Genomic DNA, 18325 nt, shown 5'->3' on the forward strand with positions numbered 1-18325 from the left:
GCTCTGGGCAGCGTGGGGGAGGGGATGGGACTGGGGCTGCAGCGCCTTGGGGGCCATGGGGACAACGGGCTTGTACCCCAAGAAGGCGGGAACCCTGGGTATGTGCCGAGAGGGCAGGGAGACTTCCCATGAGACCCACCAGCAGGGCCGGCACGGAGGCTAGCAGGTGGCCCTGCCCCACAGCCAGGAGTAGGTGGAAGTGGGGGGCAGGCAGATCTTGGAGTTCTTGCTATGTTGTTACTGTGGTAAGATGTGCATAACATACAATTTACCATCTTAAAGCTTGTAATTCAGTGATTAATACATTCATGAGGTTGTGCTGGCACCGTGTCTGGCTCCAGAACATTCCATCACCCCAAAAGCAACCCCGTCCCCATCAGCTGTCACTCCCCCTCCCCCGCAAGTCCCCTTCCCGCCCATGGAGGAGCCTGTTCTGGACATGTCATATAAATGGACTCACATCCCATGTGGCCTTCTGTGTCTGGTTCCCTCCCTGAGCGTCGTGGGCTCGGGTCTGTCCCCAGGGCAGCATGTGTGGGGGCCCCGCTCCTGTTTGTGGCCGAGGGGCGTGCCCACGTGTGGGGGACCGTGGCCTGTGCGTCCTCCGTGCGGTTGAGGACCGTGAACCGAGCTGCTGTGCGTGTGCCCGCGCGTCTCGCTCTGAGTGTACCCCAGCAGCAGAGGAGGAATGGGCTTGGGGGCGAGGAGGGAGGGCTGGGAACGTGGGGGGGGATCCCAGCTGGAGCTCCTGGAAGGGTGCGCCGGAGGACACGGCCCAGAGAGCCCGTGGGGGTGCTCTGAGGGGGCCCGGCGAAGAAGAGGTGGGAGCCCCAGGTTGGGCGTGGGGGGCCAGGGGCTCGAGACCACCACCTCACTCGTGCCCCCTCCCGCCTGGCTCCACCGTCCTGCCGTCCTCTGCCGGGGGTGGGAGGGAGCTGTCTGGATGGGGGCCAGCGCTGCCCAGTACCGTTGCCAGGACACCGAGGGCGGCCTTTGTCGCTGTCAACAATGGCCCCACAGGCCTTCCAGGCAGGAGCCCCTGAGGACCTAGAGGCAGACATGCAGACCCTGCGGCGGGAGGCTGCCTGGCCCTACGTCCCTCTGGGGACCCTCGAAGCAGATTTCCCAGCACGTCTGTACCGGTGAGCGCCCACCACAGCCCCATGCGTGACCTCTGCGTTTCGGGCCTGATGGCGTTTGGTTTGGCCTGAGTGCCGTTTACTCTTCAGTGAGGGCATGTTGGTGCTGTTACCCTCACCCCATCCTAACCCGGCCGCTCCCCGCATCTCCCGGCCCCACCTGCACCTGGTACCTCCCCGCCTGCAGCCAGAGCAGGGCGCGGGCACCGCAGGTCAGGGGACCCCTGTGGGCTCGGGCACGGCCGGCAGAACTGACTAGCTCTCTCCACGGGTCTCCCGCAGCTGCTCTCCCACAACTCCAGGCCAAGGTTCTGTGACCTTAAACCACAGAGATTTCTTCTCTCCCAGTTCTGGAAGCCGGAAGTCAGAGATCAAGGGGTCGGCAGGGCTGATTCCTTCTGGGGCCTGAGGGAGCAGCTCTCCTGGGCCTTTCTGGAGGTCCTCAGCGCCCCCTGAGCACATGTCACCCGGATCTCTGCCCCCGCATCACAGAGCCTTCTGTCTGGGCTCCCCCTTCCAAGGACACCAGACACTGCGTGAGGGCCAGCCCAGCCCCAGAGGCCCACAGTGTAGCAACGGTGTCTGTGGAGACCCCTTCCCAAGGGGGTTGTTCTGAGGTACCAGGTGGGCATGGACTCGGGGGGCACTTTGACCCCAGTGCACTGGGGAAATGCACCATAGTGGGGGACGGTGCAGCTGTAAGATGACAGAGGTGAGCTCTCGGGCAGAAGGGGGACGCATGGCACCCGCCCTGGAGCGGACAGCAGAATGTGCTGGAAACCCAGGTGCAGGGGCCGCGGCACACACGGGCCTTTACCTCAGGCTGTTTCAAAGGGCAGGAAATCTCTGGATTGTGGACCAAGCAGGCGTTCATTTCGGTTTTGTATTTTTTTTTTTTTTCCAGCTCTAATTGCTGGAAAAAAACACTGCTCTGCATTTGTTAAACTGACATTTATTTGATAGAGACCTGCTTGTCACTGTTAGGTTAGACCATCGTCCTCGGGTTTTACAAATCCTGTGCACGTTACAGTTCGCTTCACAAGATGATCGTGAAGTTCCCCTTTGAGTGCGTGGCAAGCCCAGTGTGTGTCAGGTTCCCGAGACTGATGTTCCAGAACCTTCCAGGCTCACCCCACCTCGATGAGACGTGTGGGTTTCCAGTTTTCCGTGATCTGATCAGATCCAGGGGAGTGAGAACTCTGGGCCCGGCCCAGCAGGTGAAAGAGCTTGCTGTCAGCCGCTCCCCGGGACGGTCTTGCGCCTGCTGTCCTGTCCTCTCGGGCTGCCCTGCTCCTAGCAGGCCTTCCGGCCACTTGAGGCTTCTGCCTAAGCGAGTTTGCCGCACCTTCAGCAGCTCTGGCGGTTTCCTTCACTTTTCAGTCTTCCTTTCCCCTTTGCAGGGGTGTTTCCATTTTTATTTTTAATGGTACCACATAGAGATTCGATTTTTTTTTTTTTTAAGATTTTTGAGTCCTCTCTACACCCAGCATGGGGCTCAAACACAGGACCCCGAGATCGTGAGTTGCACGCTCCCCCATCTGCGTCACCGGGCACCCCTCGACCCTGATCGTTGTTAGCATACTCCCATCTCTGCTCCGCAGCCCCCGCTCCTTACACTGTGCCCTGCTGCCCCAGGGCCTTTGTACATCCACCGGCACTGGGCCGCGGCTGCCTCCTTAGGGAAGCCATCCTAATGCCCAGCCTAGGACGGGCTCTGACAGTAGAGGCCTCCTGGCATAGGCGCTCCCCCGGCCACCGTGTCCCTGGGGGGATGGGCCAGAAGTGCTGAAATAGTAAAAGGTTTAATGAGGGCCCTGGGAAGTTGGAGGGAAGGGGCTACAGGGCTCAGCACCCCCCCCCCCCCGCCAACTCCTCTGCCAGCCTGGGCCGGGAGTGTGCATGCCGGCAGTGCAGGGCAGAGGGTGGGAAGGCCCGTTCTAGGGCAGGGGAGGGCCACAGGCTCAGCCTCTGTCTCCTGCCGTTACGCCCTCAGCGATGACTACCTGTCCCTGGAGGGGCCCCGCTGGACACCAGCCATCAGGCAGGCGGTGCACTGGAAGTACGCACCCATGGGACGCGATGCAGCCGGCCAGCTGTGGTACACCGGCCTGACCAACTCCGAGTCCCGCGAAGCCTGGTACACGCTCCCGCGGGCCCTGGACAGCCCGTACCGCGAGGCCTACACCCGCTGGCACGGATGTCACAGCCACCAGGAGCGAAACATACCCTCGGGTGAGTGCTCAGCCCAGCCACCCCCCTCCCAGGCTAGCCCCAAGGGGAGGGCAAGGGCCAGAGATGACCTCCTACACCACCCCCCCACAGCCTACACCCAGCACCTCCGGGAGACCGCCTGGTATGACCCGGTCCTCCCTGCCCAGTACAGGGCCCCCAGCACGCGGTGGGGGAGCACGCTGTGGAAAGACAGACCCATCCGGGGCAAGGAATACGGTGAGGAGGGGGGGCAGTCGGGGGGAGCAAGGCCACCTCGGCTGGGGTTCAAACTGCCCGGGGACAGCAGGTGACCTGGGTCCCGGCCCCACAGTGGTCAACAGGCACCGGTACCGGGTGGAGACACCGTGGCAGGGGTCTGACTACGTGCCATTCCTGTCGGCGCCCCAGCGCCCGCGCTACACCACCCAGAGCTACCGGCAGTGGGACCTGGAACCTTACTGCCCCTCCACCAACCAGCGGCCCCCATCCATCTACACGCCCATCCACTGATAAAGTTCATGCTGCCCAACGCCACCCTCTGCGGGGACCCCACCCCCGTGCATCCGTCACCTCTGGGGACCCAGGGGGGCCTTGGGTGGTCCAGCGGCCAGATAAAGGGAGCCACCAACCAAGACCCAGGTGACCAAAACTGGGCCAGAGGCAGACTCAGGGAGTACCAGCTGTCCTCGCCCCACTCTGGGCTCCGGGCACACAGCTGAGGCCACAGTCCTCACCCACGGGTGGCTCTTTATTTGTGGCCAGCAGTGGCCTGGGCACAGGGCATAGGACGTGCTCCTCCCCACCCCCGCCTGAGGCTCATGTCAGGCTGTGACCGCGCCGTGGTCGAGAGACTTGGCGGCCCGTAGGAAACTGCAGCTGAGCCCGGGGTGAGGGGTGAGCCGGGTGCACCCTTGGATCCCAGAGGGCTGAGCTCCGTGTCTAGGATCCTGACCATCCTGCCCCCACAGCCAGGCAAGGATGGAGGGGTAGGGATGGGACATGGGGGTGGCATGGAGGGAGGGCTGCTCCTGGCCTCAGCTGGGCCTGGAATGTACAGAGTTCATGTGCACAGGATGGGGACCATGGTGTGTGTGGCGTCAGGGCTGGGCTCCAGGGTCCCCTGCAGGAGAAAGGGGTGGGGGTGGAGTCAGGGAGGGTGGGGCCTGCCCCGGGCCCAGCCCTCCAGCCCCTGGCCCGCGGGGGTGGGGCAAGGCTAGGACTCAGGACTCACAGCTCCGCAGGCGGACCGGCCAGATGAGGAGACTGCACAGACAGAGGGTGGCGGCCACGCCCACACCACCGGTGGCGGCCACCATCACCCAGCGGTAGAAGCCCATGCAGGCCCTGCAGCAAATCTCCAAGCTGGGGGGAGGGCAGAAGCAGGTGAGTTGCCATCTGTCGGGACCCTCCAGCCCAGACCTCCTGCTCAGCTGCTGGGTAGCCAGAACCAGGGGTCACGCTTAACCACTCATGCCCCTGTCCCACCTCTGCCCTGTCCTCTCCCATTCTCTGCCTCAGCTGGTCCAGCCCCACCCTCACCTGCCCGGACCACCACCATCCCCTCAGCTCCCAAGGCCCTGCACACCTGCCCCACCCCCTCCCTGCCCTTCACTCACTCCGCTGCAGCCACACGCGCCCCCCCGCCACTGTTCTCCAACACGCCAAGCCCAGTCCTGCCACAGGACCTTTGCACTGGTGCTTCCTCCCCCATTTGCCTGGAACTGCTTGACCAGTCTCAGGTCCAATGTCAACTCCTCAAGGAAGCCCTCCCTGACCTCTTGCCCCAGACAAGTCTCCATAAGTAGCATTTTCTACACCCCCTTCCCACTGGTTTGAATCATACAGTTATGCGTTTATTAAAGGGGCTGGTATTGCCCCCAGGTCCATGAGGACAGAGGAACAGATGGGCTTTTGTTCCCAGCTCTAGGCTTCTACAAGTCTCCACTCAGTGGTCTAGAACCATCTGGGTCTGGAACCCTAGGTGCCGAGGGTCTGAACACAGATTCTGGCTTTGCCCCGGCCCCACCCACGCCCATTTCCCCGGCTCACAACAGCCAGGCAGGTGCCACAGGTCAGGAACAGGCGGGTCTCCCCAGTGTGCGAGCCCCACCCGTGTGCTGTCCTTTGTCCGTGCCGAACCCCCAGGCCCGGGGCAGTGCCTGGCACTCCACACGCACAGCACATTCTGAATGAAGGAAGGAAGGAAGGAAAGAACGGCACTCACGAGCAGGGATACAGGCTCTGGATGGCCATGACTGCCAGCCCGTTGGCCACTTTATCCGAGAAGCTCATGGCGCCGTACACGAAGGCTCCGCTGTGCTGGGGTACGCGAGCAGGGAGGTCAGCACCTGCAGCCCTGCCCGCTCCCCAGCCCCCGCGCCGCCCACCGCCTTACCGTGTGGGGGCCGATGAGGTCGGCCGTCATGGCCAGCGAGGTGACGAGGATGGTGGCGCAGCCCATGCCCAGCAGCACAGCCGCCACGTACACGGCCACGCCCAGCCTGTCCGCCAGCGCCACCCAGGCGGCGAAGGCCAGGATCACCAGAAGCCCCACAAAGTAGGTCAGCTGCGGAGGAGCCCGCGCCATCATCAGGAGGGGAGCCAGGGGGACCATCCCTGCGGCGCCCCTAGCTCGGACCTCGGAGGGTCCTGCGGCCGGGGGCGCTAAGCACACGCAGCCTTCACGCAGCTGCCGCTGGACACGGGTCTGCCCGCGGCCCGACGCAGATCCATTAAAATCAAACACGGTGACACGTTGCGTTCCTTAGTTGCACTGGCCAGAGATCCGGCGGTCCGTGCCACCGCCACCACTGCCCTGGGCAGCACGGAGTCCCAGAGCGCCAGAAGCCAGGCACAGGGCAGCACGGGCGAGACGCCGCGGTCCACAGTCCCAGGCGCCCTCGGCTGTGGGGTCCCCCACCCCCCGCCCGCGCTGCCCGCTTACGTTCCTCCCGATGCACTTGTTGACGGGCTTCATGAGGAAGGAGGAGCAGAAACCACTGAGGTACATCACCAGCGGGATGGTGGCGATGAACTTCTGTGGGGGCACAGCGAGCGTGGGCACGGGGCGGGAGGGGCCCCGTGGGCCCGGGCCCTGCCCCGCCCCCCAGCTCACCTTGGGCAGGTTGAGGGAGTAGGTGAGATACATGGCTATGTAGGTCTGGGACAGGTTCACGATGAGCCTCGTGCTCATGTACAGCAAGCCCACCTGTGGGCAGGAACCCGAAGGCTCGGGTCAGCCCCGCCCCTGAGCCGCTCGTGGTGACCGCCTGGTTGGCCGGCGGGGCGGACAGCGGGGACGGAGGGAGGACGGCAAAGGGGCTGTCTGCTCCCGTGTCTGCCATCCCCGCCCACAGCCCCATGGAGAAAGGACCTGGTGGGTGAGGGGCAGGGAGTCCAGCCCCGTTCCACCCCGCCCCCCAACGGCAGCAGCCCACCTGATAGAAGGCCGGCTCCCGGAGCCAGTGTTTCCAGAGCAGCAGGGGCCGGGCAGTCACGGGGGCCAGCAGCGGGCTGTGTTCGTCCGGCTCCTCCACCGGAGCCCGGCGCCCTTCCCTAGTACCCAGATGGAATAGCAGCGAAAAGACAGCTCCAACTCCGATCACCAACAGCGAGAGGTTCTGGAGACCCGGCAGGAGAGGGGTCAGCGGCAGCGCTCTCAGCCCGAGCCCTGGTTCGGGGCCACAGGGGTGTCCCACCCGGGCCCCGCTCACCTGGAACACCTGCACGTCTTGGACCCCCAGCTGGTCAGTGACATCCCGGGCCACCTCCATGCTCGGCGAGCCCTGCAGGTGCAGCAGGAGCCAGGCGGCACCATACACGGTGATATTGGCCACCACGGTGAAGGCGTACCTGGCAGGGGCGGGGAAAAGCACACGGCCAAAGCCACTTCGGGCATCCAGAGAATCTCTGGCTGGTGGGGAGTTCGGCCAGCAAACGCTGGGTGGCCCCAGGAGAGCCCTAGCTGCATGTTATCTGATGACTGACGGCTGACCCATGACTCCACCCTGACATCCCAGCTGCCCAGGCCGCAGGTACAGAGACTCTGTGAAGACCTGAGATGCTCAGAAGCCAGGATATGGGATTCTTGGTTCCCAGATCCTGTGCCTTGACCGGAGCCAGGGCTCTGTGGTCTAGAAGCATCTGGGGCCGCTCCTGCTTGTAGTCCCAGAGCGGTGTCCCTCCAAGGGCTGGGAGTGTGGGGGCAGAGCCTCTGGATCTCACACCAGGACTCAGTTTCCCTTTCTGAAACTGAGAACAATAGTCCAGAGATCAAAGTGAAGAGGCCACAAGGCTGGCAGGGAAGTGCCTGCAGGCAGAAGACGCCCCAGAGGCTCGTCCCCCCAGCTAGGGCCCCGGGGCCTGGGCATTGGGCAACCCCCGTCATTGGCGCCTGCCGCGCTGCACGGTAATGCGGAACTCAAAGGCAGGGTTGGGAGGAGCCAGGCTGGGCAGCACTGGGGCCAAACGGGCCACAGTGGGGAAGGCAAGGCCCCAGCGAAGGTGCTAGCACAACCCCAGGAGGAGCGCACACTTAGCAGGCCAGCCCTTCCCTGAGCTCCGGCCCCTCCGCCGGGAACACGACACGCTCTACTCTCCTCCTACTGCACCCTGTCCGGCCGGGACGCGCTCTGCGCAAACCCCCTCGAGAGGGCACGTGACGATCTCGGGCTTGGCAGGATTAAAGACGGTAATCCGCGCGAAGGGCCGAGAAATGTGCCTGCACACGGCAACACTCCACAAATGCTCCTACCATCCTATCCAGGAGAACCTCCGTCAGCACCTCAAGCAAGTCGACAGGCCAAGCGCCAGCTGTATCCACACGTGGCAAGCAGGATTCCAAGAAGGCCTTGGTCCCACCCCGTCTAAACCCTCCCCTGGGGGAGGGGACCTGTAATTACGGGATGTCACTCCCATGCTGAGGTACCATTTTGTGGCAAAGGCAAAGGGATTCTACCGCTATAATTAAGGGAGATTACCCTGGGTGGGCCTGACCCAATCAGGGAATCCTTACAAGAGCCTAACCCTCAGCTAAGACCCCAGCCCTAACCAGCGCCCTGATGGGGGCCTCCAGACAGACCACGGAGCAGAAGACACAGCTAGGTGGGGGGGCGCCTGGCTGGCTCAGTCACTCAAGCGTCTGACTCCTGGTCTTCCACTTGGGTCATGATCTCAGGGTTGCGAGATCTAGCCCCGCATCAGGCTCCGCGCTCAGGGGGGAGTCTGAGATTCTCTCTCCCTCTGCCCCTCTCTGCCCCTCCCCCCACTCTCTCTTATAAATCTTAAAAAAAAAAAAAAAAAGAATACAGCTAAGCAGAGCCAGACTCCTGACGCACAGAAACCACGAGCTTGCGTGCCGTCTGAAGCGGCCAGCTCGCGGCCTTCCGTTGACGCGGCAACGGCTCATACACTACCTTACAGGCGCACGAGCCGGGCTGAGCGCCACAGAGCCACGCAGCCAAGCAGAGCCCAGCCCTGCTGCCCGGCCTGGCCCGCTGCGCACGTGCGGGGCCGTACCTGAGGGCCGTGAGCTCCACCTTCTCGTGGTCGTTGGTGGCGAGCTCCGGGATGAGGCTGAGGTGGGCGATCTGCGTGGCCGCCCAGCCGAACTGGAAGATGACGATGAAGGGCCCGTAGTAGAGGAGGGCGGCCCACTCGGGCGTGGCTGCCCCGCAGCCCAGGCAGGGGCTGAAGATGAAGGGGAAGGACAGCAGGACACAGACGGTGCCTGTGGATGAGCAGAGTGGGCAGGTCACGCCACAGGGCCTTTCCACACCAGCCCCGGGCCCCCAGGGCCTGACCAGGTGGGGACCCTCCCACAGTCACACGGGCGGGGGGCGGGGGGGTGAGAGTCCACGGCCCACGGCTTCCCCAGGGAACGGTTCCTGGGACAAATGGGGAAGCCAAGGCAGAGAGACCTGGAGTCCCCCCGAGGTCTTGCAGCCCAAGAGGACAGCAGGGCCTGGCCTCCACCTGTCAGTTCAGGTTATGTGCCCTCAGTGTCTGACGGGGAAACTGAGACACACAACGGGGTGTCGTGTTCCCAAGGTCACGTGCTGCAAGTACAAGGGCGGGGCCAGGACCTACGGCCAAGTGATAAGAAAGGACAAGAACGGGGCTCCCCAGGGGTGCTCCTTTGGTGACAGGTGGGGAAATGGAAGCACAGAGCACCTGTGGGGTCACCTGGAGTGCTGACCGCCACAGACACACCATTTATGCCCGCAGCTCCCCTTCCCCCCTCCTGGCCGGGCCTCCGCCGCCACCACCTCCCAAGCCTCCCATCACGCTCCCAGGAGTCAGGAGGTCAGGTGATGCCGCAAGGCTAGGCGAGACCCTGCCCCCCCTCCCCGAGCCCCAGTGTCCCTAAGAGCTCATGAGGGGTCTCTTTCTGGAAAAACCTGCTACCTCAGAAGAAGCCCAAGTCCCTGGGGTAGCCAACAGGCCCTGCAGGACCTGCCCTCCCCACTCCCCACCCCCCACCCCCACTCCAGCCATACAGGCTGCCTCCCGGCCCCAGCACACCAAGCTCAGTCCTCCCCCAGGGCCTTTGCACCAGCTGTGCCCTCTGTTCCCCTCACATCCTTTCACGCCTCAGGACTCAACTCAAATGCCACCTCCTCAAAAAAGCTCTCCCTGACCACCGCAGTGACCAGCAGTCCCCTCCCTGCACTGACACTGTCTGGACATGGCTTTCTTCTCACGTGTCTTAGCACACACAGGGACTCTTTTGTCTCTGCTTGTTTCCTGCCTGCCTCCCCCACTAGACCGGCCCTGGGAGGGTGGGCAGTAGGTCTCTCGAGGTCACTTCTGGGGCCCTGGCCACTGGCACGGAACCTGGCACACACACTTCCTTTGGACGAGTGAATAATTATACTAATGTCATCCACTTACAGCACCAGGAGGTGGGTGTTACTATTCTCCCCACTTTCCAGATGAGGACACAGGTTCAGTGCGTGAGCCGCTGGGCCCTGAGCCATGCTCCTTCCCTCGGCCAGGCCAGGCCCAGCTCAGCACCCTCTCCCCCCTTCCCCTGCTGGGCCTGGCAGCTGGCCTACCCTCTTCCCTCCAAGCTCTGGACCTCATGCCCCAGACCCTGGGGCCACCTCCACAGTCCTGGGATGGGGAAATGAAAGCAAAAGCACCCTTCCTTGGTATTTCTCTGGAACTGGGGCCTGGGAGGGGCATCCTGAGCTCATGCCCGGGGGGGCCCAGGGGCCACCTCAGGGCCAGGCACAAACTATGTAGACTCTGGTCAGAAGAATGTGCTGGCCTGGCCAGAATCCACCCCGAAGCTGGCCAGGCCAAGTTAACCACTGTCTGGATGAGGCTGCCTGGCCGGGGGACCTCAGGCAAGTGACTTTGGCTCCCTGGAGTGCACTTTGCAGAACAGACAATGAAAATACCCGCCTCCCAAAGTCAGCATGAGAACCAAGCGTTAATGTAGGGAAGTGGGAGCTCCTATAGCCCTCAGCCACTTCCCGCCTGGGCAGCTTCAAAGCTGTGCTACGTCACACCGCACAGCTGTTTCAACGGGGCGGAATGCCCCCCCACTCCTAGTCATCCTTCAAATCCCCAAAGCTAATGTCCTCTCCCTCAGAGCTCCGCTTCTCCCTTAGGAAACCCAGTCCACCCACGTGCCCCAATCTGGACCCCATGGGAAAATCCATGTGTGGCTCTAAGGGTCCTCTCTGGGCTAGAGCAGGCGAGCCCAGACAGCCTGATAAGGGGGAAAGCGAACCCACCACCCAGAGGCTCAGGGGCCAAAAAAAAAAAAAAAAAAAAGAAGTGGGCACTGTTTCCAAGGTGACTTTCACTCAAGCCACCTTATCAGGCCAAGACATGCTGTCCCCAACTTCCTCTCTCCACTGATCCTCCTGGGTCTCCCCACATGCTCACCCAGAGACAGAGAAGGGGTACAGGCGGAGGCCTTGGGGTCCAGTAGGGACACCTATCCCCCAGGCCTGTTTTACATAAACACAAAGCCTTCAGTTCTTTATTTACAAAGGTGCCTAACCCCTGCCTCTGCTGGGGGACTCGGATTGCTCCTCTGCCGTCAGGTGGACCCTCCCACCTACGAGAGGGGCACACAGGCCTGGCGGCACATGCAACGTCCGCTGCCAGGCTACCTTCCCATAGCTGGCTCCACCGCCTCAGGGGTGTCTCCCCTGCCCGCCGCAGACAGAAGACCCCCCACCTCTCTCACCTGTCAGGCCTAGGAGCTATCTTGTGTATTTGTCCAAGAGTTTACTTATTATGAACGAAACTCCATGGAAGACCGGGCTCAGCTCTGCAAGCAATCCCAACATCCGCCCAAAGACGGGCACCTTTCACATCTGTTTCGGAGGAGGTGATCAGCAGTCTGTCTGGTCTCCTGTCTCTCCCTGCTTCCCTCCCTGGCTGCTACAGTCTAAAGTGACCCAAGAGCAGCCTGGGTGTCCTCAGGGCCTGAGAAACCTGACATCCGGCCACTTGGGCCACTGGGAGGGCTGCGCCCTGCAAAAACGGCACTCGCCAGGGCCCCGGGCGAATCGTTGCACTGCTCCCAAGGGCAAGGAGACATCAGTCAGCCCCCCCTGGCTTCCAGAAAGCTGCCACCCAGAATTCACAGGCCTGGGCAGGATTCCTGTGCCTGCCTCCTGAAATGCCCAGGATGCAGCAGGCACTCCTGCCAGGGACAGAAGAGCAGAGAAAGTGCCTGGGGCTAATCTCAGGGCCCAGGATCCATGGCAGCAGAGAAGGGATGCTGGGAGGCAGGCCTTATCGAGGGTGTGCACTGGGCAGGACACTCCAGCTCGTGGGGGGCCCGCCTCCTCCCCTCACCAACAGAGATGTTCTGACAACTCCCCCAGAACACAGCTTGGCCCTGTTAGCCCCACAGACCCCATCCTCCTCAGCCAGACATGCACAGGCCCCTGCCTCTTCCGTCTTACCTGGCCCCAAGTCTTGGTTCCCAAGCGCAGCACCCCTAACCCTCCCAAGCAGTGGGTTGCCTGTGATGGGGCAGAGGGTGGGCAGGAGCGCACTGGAGAAACGGACAGACTGACAGCAGGGGCTCCAGGCAGCCTGACCCTCACTCGAACAGAGTTGTCCTGGGTGGTCACCCAGACAGACAAATGGAAAAGCCAAGCCGGACCAGGCCAACTGATGGGGGTGGCACCAGGCAGTCAGACCCAATCCAGAGAGGATTCGGGTGCCCATGGGAGTGAGACAGAAAGACAAAGGGAAGTGCCACTGGAGGGTCACATGAGTGGTCAGGTGGCAGACAGAAGGAGTACAGAGCAGTTAAGCTGAGAGATGTAGGAGGTCAAGGATGGGGCAAAAGAAGGGTACCGAGCAGCTGGACAGAGGAGGTTCAGGCCGTAGGGCGGGCAGGCAGAGGGGGTTGGCTCGGCCCAGGGCCAGCAGTGGGATAGGAGAGGCTCGGCCCGAGGGGGACGCAGTGGGATAGGAGAGGCTCAGGCTCCGGGGCGGGCAGTGGGATAGGAGAGGCTCAGGCCCCGGGGCACGCAGTGCGATAGGACAGGCTCAGGCCCCGGGGCCAGCAGGGGATAACAGAGGCTCAGGCCCTGGAGCGGGCAGGCTGGCAGAGGAGGGAGGTTCAGGCCCCGGGACAAACAGTGCGTTGGGGGAGGCTCAGGCCCTGGGGCAGGCAGGCAGAAGGGGAAGGCCGCGGGGCAGGCAGTCGGAGGGGAGAGGCACAAGCCAGGGCGCAGGCAGTCGGAGAGAGGAGGCTCGGTCGCAACTTACCGACCAGGTGCCAGGCCTTTCGGGGGCCGCAGCGGACGCAGCGGCCGGCGGCGCGGTCGGCCTCGTAGCCCACCAGGGGCGTGCACAGCCCGTCGGCCACCTGGCCGAGCAGCAGCAGCAGGCCGGCGCCGCGCGAGCTGTAGGCGCGCACCGAGTGCAGGTAGAGCAGCAGGTAGGTGAACCACATGGACGCGCACAGATCGTTGAGGAAGTGGCCCACGGCGTAGCTCAGACGCGCGGCCAGCGACAGTGGCCGCGGCGGCGTCCCCGCTCCGGCCGCCGGGGGCCCCGGGCCCATGGCCGCGCTCCGCACCCTGGCCGGGCGGTCTGGCGCGCGGCAGACGAGACCCCCGCGCGCGGGCCGTCGGTGCCCTGCTCTGTCCCCACCACCGCCCAAGCCCGCCCCGCCTAGCGCGCCTGCGGCCGCCCGGCCCCGAACCCAAGATTAAGGCCCGGGCGGGGCGGGGCGGGGAATGCTGGCGGCCGCCTCCACCAATCGGGGCCGCGCGCCGGGGCCCGAGAGCCAATAACCAGAGGGGAGGGCGTGGCCTCCGGGGCCAGTCCGGCCTCCACGCCCTGCGCCGACGGGTTGGGACGGTCCTAGCGCCAGTCGGCTCACCTTGGCGTTAGTGGGACCCTCACCGGCTGGGGGCGACGCAAGGGGCGCCCACACCCAGACTCCTGCCTTCAGGCCCACGCCGCCCTAGCCTGCCCGCAGCTTTACGAAGCCTAATGTGTGGGCGCGGGAGGACAGGGTGGGCTGGGGGCTTGCAGGGTGGGCTGGGGGCGTGGGGGATGAGGGAGAATTCTGAGCCTGAGCTCTCCACTCCTCCGGGTCCGCTAACTTCCCGGCCCGGAAAGACCCAGTCGGACGCGAAGAGGACGCATTAGTTCTAATTAATTAGTTATTAAGGATAATAATGGGGGTAATCATCATAATAACACCAGCTGGCATTTAATGAGCGCTGACTGTGCCAAATGCCCCACGTGGGTTTTCTCACCCAAGCCGGGAGAGAAGCGGAGCGAGTGTCTCCCATTTCACACGCGATAAACAGACCCGGAGAGCTGGGAGGGCGTGCTCGGGGACGCAGTGAGTCAGGTGCATGCGACACCACCCGAGGCCTGCGCTCAGAAGTCCTCCCCACCCTCCTCCACCGGCCCTCCCACGACTGGGTCACCAGCAAGCGGTTTCAAGTTCCTCCAAGCTTTGAGTGCAGTCGCCCCCCACCCCTCCAGCAGCGGTTTAACACCTGCACTCTGGAGCCAGAAACTTGAGGTCCAGATCCAGCCCCACTCCCTCCTAGCTGTCCCAGCTGGCACAAGTCTTTTAACTCTGTGGGGTCTCAGTCTTCCCAGGTCTAGAATGGGTATAATGTAAACTAAAAGTCAGATAGGAGCGCCTGGCTGGCTCGGCCCATAGAGGGTGCGACTCTTGATCTCAGGTTCGTCAGTTCCAGCCCCACCTTGGATGAGAGAGTCCTTTAAAAATAAAATAAAATAAAATCTTTTTCTTAAAAAAAAGGTGATATAATTGTTAGCTCTTAATAGTCTCAGCCAGAAAGTTTTCTCATCACCCCCTCCTCCCCTGTCAGTTACACAGTACTCTGGGCTGCCCCCATCATAACCCTGATGTCTGTCTGCTCTCCCCCTCAGCCCGGCTGTAACTCTGTCCCCCACTGAACTATGATCCCATGAAGGCAGGGATTGGATCACTGTTACCAATGCCCGGCACATAGGAGCTCAAGAAATCCCTGTTCCGTGATTGCATGGTGGGCACAGAGCAGAGATTCAAAAGTGCGGACAGGAACTGGGAAACAGACAGGAACCCACTAACAAACCAGAGGCTCAGGCAGCCCAAGGGGCTCCCAGCCCGCAGCCCACACTGATGCAGACCACCCACCGCATTACTTACTTTTTACTGAAAATGGGCCTGAAAAATGGGTGTGGGTGGGGTAATAGGGACTCCAGATAACCTAGCGGGGGAGTGGGGAGATAAGAGGTCCCCGCTGTGGAGGAGATAAGGAGAGACAAGAATCTCAATTCTTTCCTCCCTGCCGGGCATGCTCTCTCTCTGTTTCTCCAGAGGGAATGAAAGTGACTTAAATTCTCGCCTCAGCTTTCACGACATTTAAAAATACTTGCCTAAGTTTCTTTAACATTTTTTTAAAGTTCGTATTTATTGATTTAAGTCATCTACCCCCAAGGTGGGGCTCGAATTCACCTTGAGACCAAGAGTCACGCGAGACCAAGAGTCACACGCCCCACATCTGAGCCAGCCCGGGCCCCTCACCTAAGCTTTGTATTTACGTTTCTCGTCTCCTTTCATCCCACATCCCTAGGGGATCTTACACCACTTCTTGCCCATTTTACAGAGAAAACAGGCTCTTAGAGAAGTCCCTTGCCGGAGGGCACGCGGCTAACAAGAGGCAGATTCAGGACCCAAACTGGGCTCCCCGCGTGATCTGCAGCATCTTTGAGTTCTTTATTCTCGGGCAGGGGAGGGCCCACCTGCGGAGAAAAGGTACCCGGTGTTTACTCTTACCAGCCTCCCGTTGGGTCAGGAACACACCAGGAGCATCCCTCCGACAGCCCCAGCACCGGGAGGGGGGCGTTTGGCAGAAACACCAACGTATCTCTGCGCTTTCCCCTTGGGGGGGAGTGAGGTGGGGGGGGAGCCAGTGAATATTTCCTAGCCTGGACGCTGCGGGGGGAAGACAAGAACAAGGCAGACCCTGACGGGGAGCTGCCTCTGAGCTGTGTCCCTCCCTCCCTTCCTCCCTTCCTGCCTTCCTCCCTTCCTGCCTGGACTCACTCATTCAGTGCATCTGGCCTCATGCTCGGCGGTGCAGGAACCCCAAAGATTCGGAAGCCCCTAGTGTGAAGCAGGGCCAGAGCCGGCTGCTCCGTGGTGGGTGCTGGCGCTAGAAGAGTCAGACACGGGAGGGCTGATCGAACGGCAGTCAGAGTCTGGACGTTACCTCCCGGTCACTGGGGAGCCATGGGACGATTTTGAGAGGAGCGGGGAGACGCAGATAAAAAGTTGGATGGGGGTGGGGATGGGGGCCATCTATTCCAAAGCAGGCCTCTGCTGCAGGGCTTGGGAAACCAACGCGGAGCACACATGCCCCATAAGAGCCCGGGTGAGATTTTCAGGGAAGATCAGAGAAGGTCCTGCCTCGAGGGAGGATTGAGAAAGGCAGGATGAATGCCCAGCCCTCGGGACAGGATAGAGACAGGCTTGGGGGCCGGTGAGATCTGGACTGGCTTTGATGTCCCAGCTGCCCCCCACCCCCTGCTGGCGATTGGATGTCCTGGAGGCCCCGGACCAGCTGCAGGTGGGAAGGGGGGGTTCGCTTTGATCTTCTCTCAGACCAGCCTCCCGATGACTAGGAGTGGGGGTGGGGGAGGGGAGGGGGTGGAAGAAGGGGAGGGAGAATTCCTAGAAACTGGGAAACAACCAGGAACTTCCTTAGACCCCAGGATGGCTGTGGGGGGAGCCCAGAGCCAAGATCAAACCCAGGGAGTCTCAGGCAAGCCCCCAAGCCTCAGTTTCCCTTTCTGTGAAATGGGTGTGACAGTAGCACTGCCGAATAGGGTCTCGGGGTGGCCTAAAGGAGGTGAGGCAGGTGAGGACTGAGATGATTCTGTGGTGAGGGGCTGTCCCATGCATCGCAGCCCCCTGGCCTCCACCCTGTAGAAGCCAGGGGCACACCCCACTGCAAATCGTCACAACCAAACATGTTTCTGAGCATTGTCCAGTGTTCCCTGGCAGCCACCGTACTAGAAAATTCTCTGCAACAGGCTCTGAAGCTGCCTGGACCAAACCAGCCACCACTTCCAGTGGCACTGACCCCAGTGCTAAGGAAGAGCGTGAATTAAGCTCCTTAAACCCTCACGACCTCATGAGGGCAGACACAGTTATCGGCCCACTTTACGGAGGGGCAGACAGAGGCACAGTTTTGGTAAATTGCTCAAGTCACACATCTAGGGCTCAGGGCCACCTCCCTGACCTTCTGAGGGTCCCGCAGCAGCCGGGGTGCCCCCTCCTCAGGGTGCCCCCGCCCCAGGCCCCTTCCTTTGGGCATCTGTGACCCCTGCTTCCCTGCTGTGTCCCCGCCCCTCACAGCAGCCCCGTGTTACATTTGTCCCTAAATAAAGCCCAAGGAGGATTGGGGTGTCCCGGGAGCGCCAACCGCATCGTGATTCTTCCTGGGAGTTGAACTACCTCGTGTTGGCAAATAAGCATGACATATTTCAGCGGGAGGCACCACAACCCAGCGAGTCCGTGTCCTCCTACCTCCCCTGGAAAAGCAGGCCACGGGCGGGTCCCCAGACAGCAGGTCGGGCCGGCGCTTCGCAGGCCCCGTCTGTCCAGGGAAGGAGGAGGTACCGCTGGGTGCTGCCCGAGAGGCCGCGCAGGGGAGGGTCCCAGGCTGCAGGCTGTTGTCTACAGTCTGCTCGGAGAGTGCAAGCTAGGCCTCTCGCTCGGACAGAAGCATACACGTGAGCATGTGTGTGCATGTGCAAGCGTGCGCGTGCATGTGCGAGCGTGCGCGTGCGTGTGCGTGTGCGTAACGTTTTAGTCAGAAGTGTAACAAGCTGGTGATGGGGAACATGGGGCGTGTACAGTGGTCTCACCTACACTAATTTTGTACAAATGAAAGGAATTTGCACATTATTTGCAAAATAACATTAATTTCAAGAGCAGAAGTTTAAGCTCATCCTTAATGGTTCTTGTATTTCTGGGACTGCAAACTGGGCTTCTGTACCTGGGTTCCTACTGCACAACTTTCCAAATGAGGCACAGAGATGAATGCAAAGAAACTAACACGAAATTTACAACTTTAAAGGCTGTGGTTACTGGTTTTACTGAGGGCTAGGGTTTTGTGGTTTTGCGGGGTTTTTTTTAAAGATTTTATTGATTTACTTTAGAGAGAGAGAGCGCGTATGGTTGGTGTGAGGGGCAGAGGGAGAGGGAAAGGGAGAGAATCCCAAGCAGACTCCGTGCGGAGTGCGGAGCCCTTCCCGGGGCTCCATCTCATGACCCTGAGATCATGACCCTGAGATCATGACCCTGAGAACATGACCCTGAGATCATGACCCTGAGATCATAACCTAAGCTGAAACCAAGAGTTAGACACATAACCACATAACCAACTGAGCCACCCAGGCCCCCCTACTGAGGGCTAGGTATTGAGAAACCTTTATGTTGCTAAGAAAAAACAAGG

At 61.6% G+C, this 18325-nt stretch overlaps 2 protein-coding genes across 2 annotated transcripts; one reads left to right on the forward strand and one right to left on the reverse strand.

Annotated features, from left to right (window-relative positions):
- The first annotated feature begins 826 nt into the window (after positions 1 to 826).
- On the forward strand, positions 827 to 3860 carry TEKTIP1 (tektin bundle interacting protein 1). The gene is made up of 4 exons (XM_026481054.4): positions 827 to 1142; positions 3133 to 3371; positions 3462 to 3587; positions 3682 to 3860. Exons 1-4 carry the CDS (start codon positions 1009 to 1011, stop codon positions 3858 to 3860), a joined length of 678 nt encoding a protein of 225 aa, XP_026336839.2. The 5' UTR covers positions 827 to 1008.
- On the reverse strand, positions 2076 to 13514 carry MFSD12 (major facilitator superfamily domain containing 12). Its single transcript, XM_026481053.3, has 10 exons — positions 13098 to 13514; positions 8868 to 9078; positions 7064 to 7202; positions 6788 to 6970; positions 6466 to 6558; positions 6295 to 6387; positions 5746 to 5916; positions 5575 to 5669; positions 4582 to 4712; positions 2076 to 4470 (listed from the first exon to the last, which is right to left on the reverse strand). Exons 1-10 carry the CDS (start codon positions 13393 to 13395, stop codon positions 4448 to 4450), a joined length of 1437 nt encoding a protein of 478 aa, XP_026336838.1. The 5' UTR covers positions 13396 to 13514; the 3' UTR covers positions 2076 to 4447.
- Positions 13515 to 18325: the final 4811 nt, after the last annotated feature.

This window comes from Ursus arctos, unplaced genomic scaffold (genome assembly GCF_023065955.2).
Source record: "Ursus arctos isolate Adak ecotype North America unplaced genomic scaffold, UrsArc2.0 scaffold_14, whole genome shotgun sequence".
Classification (NCBI taxonomy): domain Eukaryota; kingdom Metazoa; phylum Chordata; class Mammalia; order Carnivora; family Ursidae; genus Ursus; species Ursus arctos.

Bases quoted from the DNA above. Each gene is read 5' to 3' on its own strand.
- MFSD12 (XM_026481053.3), bottom strand. From the start codon at position 13,395: ATGGGCCCGGGGCCCCCGGCGGCCGGAGCGGGGACGCCGCCGCGGCCA. The intron at 6,388-6,465 runs GTGAGCTGGGGG...GTGCCCCCACAG, and splicing joins ACTCCCTCAACCTGCCCAAG to AAGTTCATCGCCACCATCCC. The intron at 5,917-6,294 runs GTAAGCGGGCAG...GCTCCTCCGCAG, and splicing joins ACAAGTGCATCGGGAGGAAC to CTGACCTACTTTGTGGGGCT.
- TEKTIP1 (XM_026481054.4), top strand. From the start codon at position 1,009: ATGGCCCCACAGGCCTTCCAGGCAGGAGCCCCTGAGGACCTAGAGGCA. The intron at 1,143-3,132 runs GTGAGCGCCCAC...TTACGCCCTCAG, and splicing joins TTCCCAGCACGTCTGTACCG to CGATGACTACCTGTCCCTGG. The intron at 3,372-3,461 runs GTGAGTGCTCAG...ACCCCCCCACAG, and splicing joins GGAGCGAAACATACCCTCGG to CCTACACCCAGCACCTCCGG.